Consider the following 11,146-nt stretch of genomic DNA (forward strand, 5'->3'; position numbering starts at 1 on the left):
TCTTAAGTTTACGCTCCCTGTAAACATCCACCATGCTCTCTGGCACAGGGCAAACCTCAGTGTTATCAATCTATGAGAATCTTGCTTATAATTACATTGAAAATATACCCAGGGTGGGGTGGGGTGGAGTGTCCCACCTTGTATGTAAGGTGTACATACTACTTACCATTGTGTAACTGCTCAGCGTCCGGGTACTTCTTATATTCCTGGTTGAGTTTGTCAAAGATGGTGGCTATCACGGGCAACGTCGCTCTGTCTGACTCTGTCAACACTGGAAAGAATCAAGGTTCACAGCGGTCAGCCGACACGCTAGGAGAGAAAGGACTCGTCTCCGAGGGTCACCAGGACACATGACACAGTTAGGGGCTGGGGGCCCTGAGGGCGGTCACCAGCCCTTGCCGGATACTAACACAGGGCGTCAGGAGAGTCTCAGAGTATTAACAGACACAACGTTGTGAGTGACTTGGACTCAGAAAAAGGTTTCTTTTCCAGCTGGGGAGGGGCAGCCTCTACCCTGTGTGTGCCCAGGTTTAGGTCTGTTTTTCAGTCTCTCCTACCCAAGAAATGTCTTGCAGGAATAAATCATTTTTATACCAAGCAGCCTTTCCAGGGGGTTAAATGATGCCCCCGTCACTGAGCCCACAGGCTGCAGATAGAAGAGTGTGGCCCGTCTCACGGTGGGTGTGCAGGCCGTGTCAGCAATCAGACAGAGAGGCTGAAGCCGCCCCACCCCTACTCACTCTGCGAGCACACAGACAGGATGACCATCTTGCACTCCTTCCTCTGCAGGAGGAAGTCCATGAGCCTGCCTTTATCCGGCAAGAGGTTCACTATGGGCTGCAGTTTCACCTGGAGGTTCCAGAGGTAACCTGTGGAGAGGCGGCACGCTGAACCCTGGCTGCAAACCAGAGCAGTGGCCCCAGAGCTGCTTGCCTTCACCTTCCTGGCAGCCAGGGTCCGGGGGTGGCGGGGGAGGTGATGCTGCAGAGCTGAGCCAGGGGCTGTGCTCACAACACAGCCCAGGCTGCGACGCTCAGGACACCCATACCACAGTGGGGCTGCAGCCAACGACCTCTGCATGTTGGCCGATTCCTCACAGAGGAACCCTCCCTGCACACGCCTGGAGCATCCACTGAATATAGGCACCTCCTCCCATTCAGCGCTGATGGGAGAGCAGGTGGCAGCCCAGGCACAGACTCTGGTCCTGGGCTCCTCTTCTGCTCTGACTTGTTAGACAAAGGCAATTCCTGAAGCTCCCAAAGGAGCCCTGGAACCCACCATCCTCCCAGCCCTGGACAACCCCTGTCCTCGAACCTCCCAACAGCCTCACTGCTGGGCAGTGGGCACAGTCCTTCTCAATGGGGCTCTGGGAGAGAATTAAAGGCTTCACTGCAAATGTCCGAGTCAGCCCTTTCTCCCCAGGGCCGGCACCGAGCTGGTACCCTCGGGACAGACAGGAGACCCTCCACAAGCTCGTCTTTCTAACAGGACAACCCCACCCGCACCCCAGACCCACCTTGACTCGCGCTGATGATGATGTCGGGCTGGAAGACGATCCACGATGAAGAATCCACACGTTATAGGAAACACTACCCCAGGAGAGGAGGACAGGAGGCAACCCAGGTCCCATGAGCATCCTTCCCACCCCTCACTGAGGCCCCCATGGAGGCCCAGCCCTCGATGAGAGGGAAACCCCACGGGTGACTTCCATGATGCGATTCACCAGACCCGGGGTCTTGGACCACCCTTAGGCCCCTGTGTAAGGAGAAGTGACAGCTTCCCTCCCCGGCACGGCCAAGACCTTTGGAAAAGATACAGAGTTTACATGGGACGGGGGACTGGCTGGTCACAGGAGCCGGACCAACAGAGAAGACACGTGTGTAAGGGCTAAGTAACCCAACAGAAAGTGCTACCAGTACAACACTTAATGCTTTCTAAAGGCTTCAGTGCTTGTTCATTCGACTGCAGTTAAGTAAGGAGGAAGTGAGTTGGCGTGTCCCACTGATAACACCGATCAGGAGGAAGAGGGAAGTCGAGAACAATCCATGAAGAAGTCTTAAAGGAAGAAGTCTTGAAAGAAGCGGAAAACAGGTTGAAGTTTCTTTCACAGCGCTGTCTTGCTGTTTTACACACGTGCGCAAGAAAGAACTGAAAAAGTCACCTGGGTGATTTCCAGATTGGAAGATAAGTTTTAATCAGCTGGTTAGAAAAGATGCTAATTTTGCACAGACTCCAACCCCCCCCCACCCCATTAGAGGATGGGGCTGGAATGTTTAGAGTTGTTCTTGCTCCAATTACCAGCATTTATTTTCATGCTGAGTAAGCAGTCGCAGATACTAGCCATTCATCTGACATCATCTACTGTAAGTGCTGACATCTTTCAACTACCCTGGGAAAAGGAAGAAGCTGGAAAGAGCAGAGAAGGCTGAGACCTAATCAGATGTGAGAACTATAGCTGACCCTCAAGGTGGGTGTGAACTCCAGGGCCCACTTACACAGAGGTATTTCTCAACAGTAGAAACCACAGGACTGCACAGCCTGGGGGTGGCTGAGTCTGCCCGTGCTGACCGATGGGTATGGAGGGCTGACCATCAGTTATATGCAGATTAACCCTCACTGTTCAAGGGTCAACTGTAGCTTGTTCTCAAACTCTGCTCAGCTGGCTGATCCTGCAAGTCCCAGAGTGCAGGCGCGAGGCAGTGCTCTGGCTAAACTGTCAGCGAGAGCCTGACCTGATTCTTCTTGTGACAGGTACTCGGAAGTCCTGTCAGTGGCTTAGGCCAACCCAAAGCTATCTGACAAGGGTTCCTTTAAGAAAACGCTCCTCCCGGAGTTCCACATGTGCACTTGTGACTCTGGTTTATACATGGCAACTACAACCAACCTGCTCCAGACTCCCATCTCCTTGAAAACGAACGTGGTTTGAGTTCTCCCCTGAAGTCAGTCACACTGAGGAAAAGCAAAAGGAATGAAATGGCTTTTCCCCCTTTCTGACATCCTGACCTTCTCTCTCCTCTGACTTCTCACTGCCACCTCTTCAGGTCGGAGGATGGGTTCAGAATAACCTCACAACTACAGCCTTAACACTTCCCATGACCACCAGTCAAGGGAAGACAACAGTCATTGTCATCACAGTCACACAGAACTTAAGAACAATAAGGAGAAGTGATCCCAGGATAAATAACAGCCATAAATAGCCAAACTTAACCGCAGGGTTACCGAGCAGGGACAAACAGAAATGTCAGCATCTTACTCAACATGAAAAACTCTTTGAGTTTCAATGGGTAATCACAATGCTCCATTGTAAAGCTCAGAGAAAAGAATCATTCTGTTTTCTTCAAAGAGAGATTCATGTCACTTATAAAACGTTTTTCAGGAGAACACAATGTAACTTATAGACTCAGTAGTGTTAGTTGCTCAGTCGTGACCAACTCTGAGACCCCAAAGACTGTCTGTCGCCTGCCAGGCTCCTCTGTCCATGGAACTCTCCAGGCAAGAATACTGGAGTGGGTGCCATTTTCTTCTCCAGGGGATGTTCCCAATCCAGAGACTGAATTTGCATCTCCTGCGTTGCAGGCAGATTCTTTATTATCTGAGCCACCAGGGAAGCCCAAGATTCAGTAGTGATGTTAGAAAAAACAGACAGAAGCAGCCCTGGGAAAGTGAACAGATGTGGGAAGCCCTGGACCTGCTCCCCCTTCCACCCACACACGGCCACTCCCTCGTATCTGCTGCGGGGATCTGATAGGGCTGGATGGATCGAGCTGGGAGCACCGGGTGATGCAGAGTAACAGAGCCGTCGAATTCCCCCCTCAGCTTGATATCAAATATAACCAATGTCTGGCGGGCAGAAAGACAACCGCGTGGTATCAGCCCAACAGACCGCAGCTCCACCCGCCCTCTCGGGACCTCACGTCTTCTGTTCAGATCCGCTGAAGGAGCCTCGTGTCTGCGATCAACCCCTGCATGCTGGTGCCTATCTGAGGAGGCCTCTGCTGCGACATCACAGCCCTCCGCCAGCTCTCACATGGATCCCCACGTCTATGACTCGCTGCCTCTGAAGGGCTCCAGTGATGCGGACACAGCCTTTTCACTTTAACTTGCAACATCTTCATTAGTTAACCACACGGGTGTCACCAGCCTCCAGGAGGGAAGCGGCTTGTCTCCTACTGGACACCCAGCTGACAGGCATTCTAGTTCTTTCTCTGGAGCCACATGGCCTCAAAACCACCACCATTTACACTCACAAAGGGGCTCCGGTGCTAGCGCAACACAGTGGCTCGGCAGGAGTTCCTGGCTCAGGTGACTCAACCAAATGACTATTCCCAAGTTTGATCTCATGTGTGTTATTTTCTGAAACAGTATTTAATTCTCCTAATCAACTGATAGGGTTTTCCTAAACCATCTAGAAGACCAAACCCATTTCTACCTGGAAGACCAGGATTTTGAGCATAAAGAGCACGTTCTAGTCTTTTGCAGAATGTTTTGTCATTTTCACAGCTCCTTGGAGCGGGACATGCCCCTACGCTCATACCTCTGTGTCCTGATGATGAACCACGACCAGGTTGTCCACCACGTTTAGGGCAAACTTCCCCGTCCGGTTTAACTTCAATATGTGCATCTTTTTACAGGCACCTTCTCTGTAAGACAAGAGAAAGGTCACAAAATAGATCAACAAGCTGTGGTTCGTATCTTAAAACTGGAGAAGAGGGAAGACAGCGTTAAGCGTACCGTGGGAGGTGATACAGGACCACCTCTGCTCCAGCACTGTTGGAGGTCCGAGAATGATGCCTCAGGAAGAGAACGTACAGCTGGCCGTATCTGATCAGAGAACAGGGAGACATAGGTCATGCTGGTCATCTGACATCCTCCCATTCTACATGCTGAGTTATCAGGCCATAGGTAAGTGAATTACAGGATACCCACTTCATCAGATATTCTGCATGAGATATTCTGCAGCCAACAGAAACATTTACAAAGAAAGTGCAGTTACCTTAAAGAAAAGAAATCTAAGTGAAAAAAGGGGAGATGCAAAACTAAATAGAACTTGATCACAGTATTTAAAAAAAAAACAAAACCTGCAAACTTATGCAGCATGTCCAAAACCACTGGAAAGAAGTACAGGTTGTTAATAGTCGTCCTTGAGTAATATGCTGTCTGTGCTCATGTGCTCATTCACGTCCGACTCTGCGACCCCATGGACTGTAGCCCACCAGCTTCCTTTGTCCATGGGATTTCCCAGACAAGAATAGTGGACTGCGTTGTCATTTCTTCCTCCAGGGGATCTTCCAACCCAGGGATTGAACCTGAGTCTCCCGCATTGACAGAGGGATTCTTTACCACTAGCGCCACCTGGGAAGCCCAGGGTAATATGCCAAGTCCATTTTTCTTCTCACTTTCTGTGATTTCCCAGTTTTGTAAAATGAATACATTCCTTAATCAGAGGAAAGGATAATCACTTTGCATTTTTAAGCCTCATCTGATAAGTGTTGCTGTGACCAGTTCCTGTAGGCAGGTTTTTGTTCCAGGAGTTCACACTGTGCTGGGGCCTGCCTCAGGGACAAGGAAGAGACAGAGGGAAGGGTCTCCTTTTGCAAAGACTTCTCATTTTATCTTTTTCTATACCATCATCCCTCAGATTTCTTTAAAAAGAAAAAAAAAAGCACTCTAAGTGCTAAACATATTTTGCCATTTGGAAACCAGTTTTAGGCCATAGAAGAATCAGAAGTAATTTGGAAGCAAAGTGTTGATATTTGCTGAATTTGGATATATAGGAGATTCTCTGAATCAGTTTTATTTTTGTTTGATATTTTCATAATAAAGTTTTTAAATTGAGCTATCTACATTTCCAAATGAAAGTAAACCTTCCTACACAAACAATGTAGGTCTACATCTGTTAAATAAAAAATGTAAACTATGTTTTTCTTTAGAACAAGTATGATATATTTTATGTAAAATAAGCTTTGATAACTCAGAACTAAAAAAAAATTTCTGAAACTGAGAAAGTGGCTCAATGGTCTCATTGATCAGACTACTGTGGTGAAAAAAACTTCTCTAAGATCACAAAGTCAATCAAATCAGAAAAGAATGTCTGGAAGATGAGGAGCTTTCTACATTCATAAGACCCGGAAGTGGAGAAGGGGGGTCCTTCTCTTGTGTTCTGAGGCTACGGGAGCCAGGGCAGCCCTGTGTGCTTACAACACCTCCTATCATGACAGCACTGAAAACAATTATGAGGAGGAATTCTCCCAAAGGACAGACATACATTGTCGCCATGGCAATGTCTCTCTCCGAGAGGCTCAGTTTAGTTGACTTTGGGGCAGCTGGTAATTCAATCTCAAACTTGGGCAGCTTCGACATGGTGCCAGCCTGTTTGGGGGAGAAAAAAGTTTTTGCAGAAGCTTATTAAGCCCTTCTGATGTTCCAACCCTCCCCACATCACAGCACTGAGGATACGCATGCACCAAGTCTTCCCCTTCTTTTCAGGGTTCCAGGCTTAGGACCCATTTTTGATGGAGGTGGGATGGTATGGGGTGCCCTCTAGTGGTCAGAAGGAGCGAGCCTCTTGTCGGAGGAACTTGCCCCTTTGAAAGTTACAGGATCAGTTAGGCTGTTAGAGGAACAAGGTCAGAGGACTTTTTTAAAGGGAGGCTGACCCTTACCCGGAAGTAGAAGGGCTGCAGCACATTTCCAAGCACTGTGGTGGAGAGCAGAATCACGGAGCCCTCGGGACAGTACATGTACCAGTTCACGTTGATGTTCTGGCTCTTCAGGAGCTTCAGATTCCGCTTCTCTGGTAACACCTGACACAAAGTTCAAGAAACAGAAGCTTCATTTGAAAACAGCAAATGGGAAATTCCCTGGTGGTCCAGTGGTCAGGACTCTGTGCTTCTGCTTCAGGGAATGCGGGTTTGATCCCTGGTCAGGATCCTGCATGCCTCCAGGTACGGCCAAAATAATAGAAAAGAAAATACCTGAAAACTGACGTAGTACACAAAGAAAATCATAAAAAGCAGAAGTTAGTAGTTAAGTAGAAAAAATAGTTTTGTTTATAACAGCTACCATTCTTCCAGCCCTGTGCTTATTAACACTTCCAAATCTTGGCTCATTTATTCTTTCCCTGCCCCCAAGGGCTGGGCATCATTAGGCTGATTTGAGGGGGGAAAATAAGGCTCCAAGGGGCAAAGGAACCTGTGACAACCCAGGCAGCCCACCTCACTCCAGGGCCACCCAAGCCCCCACACTCCCAGGCACCATCCTCCCAAGAGTGGGGAGCATCAGCATCCTTGGTTGTCATGGATCCAGCAACACAAACCGACGCCCTGGAACCACATGCACCAAATCAGCCACCGCCCTGCCTGCAGAATCAGCCTTCCTCCTGGTCTCCCGCTCAGTCTGAGGCTGGGGGTGAGGGGGTATCCTTCTTCTAACAGACGTGTTCATGAGACTCCATGTGCAAACCGAGTAACTATTTTATCATAATAGCACATTTAAAATATACTCAGAATCTCCTGATACATTAAGGAGTGCTGAATAGAGCCCAAGGATGATGTTAATGCTCCCAGAACACTGCCCTGAAGAACTGACTTGGAAGTCAGCGTTGGGGGTATAGGTTTCTCAATGATCCAGGGATAATAAAATAAACATGTGTCAGAGTCCTCTTTCTTATTTCTTGAAGATCTTAAAACCACCTAGATGTCCTGAATGTACACTCTTCTACTTCTGAGAACAGAAAGATACTTTTAAATGACTGCCCCAGGAACCCTTCTGTAAAGCCACAATCCTTTCCTTGCTAGTCACAGGCACAAAATTCTATTTCTGTGCATATGGGATTCAGGTAGCTTTCCTTTCTGCCGGTCACTGAGGTACTGATAACCGACCTACAGCAAAGTACTACGGCATTCACAGCATCCTGTGTTACACAGGTGTGCCTCCTCCATTCGTACATTCTAAATTAAATTACACTGGTTTCGTTGGGACAACAAACTTAACACCTGAAAGAATTCTAACCCTCTCCACTTTGGCTCCACTTAAGAGATTTCAGGAGCTTTCTCAATAGATCAGGCAGCTGGAACATATTAATACATTACTGACCAGGGGATTTTTGCAGAAACTAAGGCCTGTGGCCAGCAATTTGTTATGTAAGTTAATATTGAAACACTCTGGTCAATTATGTCCCGGTAACATAAGATGCATTACTACGTCAGTAAGTTAGTTATTAAAAGATAAAGTCCAATGTAAACAACAGAGTGAAAAGGCAACCTACAGAACAGGAGAAAGTATTTGCAAATCATCTGATAAAGGGTTAATATTCAAACTATACAAACACTTCCTACAACTCAACAAAAAGAAAATAATCCAATTTAAAAACAGAGGGGACTTCCCTGGTGACACAGTGGCTAAGAATCTGCCTGCCAATGCAGGGAGGGAACAGGGATTCAATCCCTGGTCCGGGGAGATTCCATGAGTTGTGGAGCAACTAAGCCCATGGGCTACAACTGTTGAAACCTGCCCTAGAGCCTGTGTTCCAGGAGAAGCTACTATAATGTGAAGCCCCAGCACCGCAATGAAGAGTAGCCCCTGCTCACTGCAATTAGAGAAAGCCCTTGAGCAGCAACAAAAACCCAGCACGGCCAAAGATAAATTAAATAAATATTATTTTTTTAAAAAGAGGAATAGACACCATCCAGAGCACGAACAAAAAGCCAACAAGCCATGAACAAGGTGTACACCATCACCAATCAGAGAAATGCAAATCAAAACCACAATGAGATACCATCTGACACCCAGCAGGATGACTGCTATGGATAAAACAGAAATCAACAACTGTTAGTGGTGAGATAGAGAAACTGGAACCTTTGTGCACCGTTGCTGGGAATGTCAAATGGCGTAACTGCTATGCGGAAATGCCTCAAAAATTAAAAACAGAATTATTATGTGACCCACCAATCCCATTTGGGGGTTATATACCCAAAAGAACTGAAAGCAGGGTCTCAAAGAGGTACTCACACACTTGTGTTAATAGCAGCATCATTCACAATAACCAAAAACTGGAAGCAATGCCAGTGTCTGTTGGTAGATAAATGGACAAATGGAATGTGGTGTATGTATTCAATGGAATATTTTTCAGGCTTGCAAAGGAAGGGAATTCTGATGCATGCTGTAACATGGATGAACCTTGAGGACATTATGCTAAGTGAGACAGGACGGCCAGAAAAAGACAAACAGTGCACGATCCCATTTATAGGAGGTAGAGGACCTTAAAGCAGCAAATTCATAGAAGCAGAAAGGAAACCTGTGGTTACCACGGGCTGGGAAAGGGGAAATGGGGAGTTGTTGTTCAATAGGTACTGAGCTTCAGTTTTACAAGATGAAAGTTCTGGAGCTCGTTTTCACTACAACATGAAAATACTTAATGCTAATGAATTATACACTTAATGGTTAAGACAGTAGGTTTCATGTTATGTGCTTTTTATCACAGTTATAAAAAAAATCTGGGACTTCCCTGGCAGCCCAATAGTTAAAGCTTCCAATGCAGTGGGCAAGGGTTCAATTCTTAGTAGGGGAACTAAAATCCCACATGGCACAGCCAAAAAATAAAAATAAATAAAATAACAATATATTTTTTTAAAAGTTTAAAAAATATTCTTTTTAAGATGGAAAGGCAATTCATAAGACAGGAAACACAAATGTACAATACACAAAAATGCTTAGCACCCTCCTAATGAAACATGCAAATTAAAATGGCTTTCCACCTCTCAAGATTGGCAAATGTCTACAGATTTATGATATCTAGCTCTGCCAATGGTGTGAAAAATGGAGATTCCTATATTGCTAGTGAGAATGCAACTTCTGGAAGAAATTTACCAGTATCTGTTCAGGTTTTTACTTCTTATTCTTAATTTAGTTCTTACTTCCAATTTATTTTTTGGCCTTGTTGCACGGCATGTGGGATCTTAGTTACCTGATCAGGGACAGAACCTTCAACAGCCCCACCCCATACACACCACCCATTGGAAGCAAGGAGTCTTAATTACTAGACCACCAGGAAAGTCCCTGTTCAGCTTTTTAGGTATTCATACCTAGATTAGTTTCCCTTCTAAGAACTGTGTCACCTAAGAATATAAAGCAACCTTTACAAGCTCATTCACTTCACTGCTCATTCACTGCTTGACCTCACTACAGAATTGTTTATAATCACTAGGAAACAAAGATGTTCATGAACAAGAGTTGGTAAAACTGTAGCACATCTGCACACCTGAATACCAGTCAGAATAAGCTATGGTAGGATGTCTAAGAAATATCCCTATGCAAAAAAAAAAAAAAAAAAAAAAGAGCCAGTCCCAAAAGTTTACACAATATAACCATATTTCTAAGTGTAGGAACCAAGTGGAGGAACAGGCACCAAATTAGTTCATAATGGTTATGTCTTAACTTCCACATAAAGTAAAGGTAACATCTGAATGTTTTACAAAAAAATATATATTACTTGTAATCAGAAATAAAAGAAAAACCCAAGTGAATTCAAAAAGCTGCTAAAACATGATCACAAACCTTTCTCGAGAACAGGTAAGTAATAAACATTTGTTCTTGGTTGCTTGCTAAGTCCTACCTGACTTTTTTGTGACCCTGTAGACTGTAGCTCACCAGGCTCCTCTGTCCATGGGATTTTCCAGGCAAGAATACTGGAGTGGGTTGCCATTTCCTTCTCCTGGGGATCTTCCCGACCCAGAGATTGAACCTGTGTCTCCTGTATTGGCAGGTGGATTCTCTACCACTGAGCCACCAAGAAAGCCCAAGTAATAAATATAATACCTGGTAAAATTCGATTCCTTGATCTGTGATGAAGACAATTTCAGTAGAACTGGTCCAGCAGAATCCTAGTATGTTGGCATTTTTGGTCTGAAAAGAATTGTAGAAAGATTTTTTTAATAATAATTTAAAAAAGAATCTGTAATTTTTTTCAAAAGTTTAAAGTACCTTGCTATTTATATCGCTCTTTGATAAAAGTTACCAAGATGTGATTACTTATGAACAAATCATACTTTCTGTTAAATACAGTGTTCCCAGATATCCACCTGAAACACCTCACTGAAGCACCTGAATGTGAAGTCCTTCTTGTCAAGAGGTTGGGGGAAAGGACTGA

The 11,146-nt window shown here is 45.6% G+C and overlaps 1 protein-coding gene across 1 annotated transcript; it reads right to left on the reverse strand.

The window, feature by feature from the left end:
• Positions 1 to 143: 143 nt before the first annotated feature.
• Positions 144 to 10,898, reverse strand: LOC108634592 (uncharacterized protein C18orf8-like). The gene is made up of 10 exons (XM_018044613.1): positions 10,816 to 10,898; positions 6,663 to 6,803; positions 6,266 to 6,369; positions 4,732 to 4,821; positions 4,535 to 4,640; positions 3,735 to 3,840; positions 1,817 to 1,867; positions 1,517 to 1,570; positions 741 to 869; positions 144 to 271 (listed from the first exon to the last, which is right to left on the reverse strand). Exons 2-10 carry the CDS (start codon positions 6,738 to 6,740, stop codon positions 159 to 161), a joined length of 831 nt encoding a protein of 276 aa, XP_017900102.1. The 5' UTR covers positions 6,741 to 6,803; positions 10,816 to 10,898; the 3' UTR covers positions 144 to 158.
• Between the last annotated feature and the right edge of the window lie 248 nt (positions 10,899 to 11,146).

Source organism: Capra hircus, unplaced genomic scaffold (assembly GCF_001704415.2).
Source record: "Capra hircus breed San Clemente unplaced genomic scaffold, ASM170441v1, whole genome shotgun sequence".
NCBI lineage: Eukaryota > Metazoa > Chordata > Mammalia > Artiodactyla > Bovidae > Capra > Capra hircus.

Coding starts and splice junctions, on each gene's coding strand:
- LOC108634592 (XM_018044613.1), bottom strand. CDS start 6,740: ATGTACTGTCCCGAGGGCTCCGTGATTCTGCTCTCCACCACAGTGCTT. Junction 6,370..6,662: donor TGCAGCCCTTCTACTTCCGG/GTAAGGGTCAGC, acceptor TCCCCCAAACAG/GCTGGCACCATGTCGAAGCT. Junction 1,868..3,734: donor CCAGCCCTATCAGATCCCCG/CAGCAGATACGA, acceptor CACGTGTCTTCT/CTGTTGGTCCGGCTCCTGTG.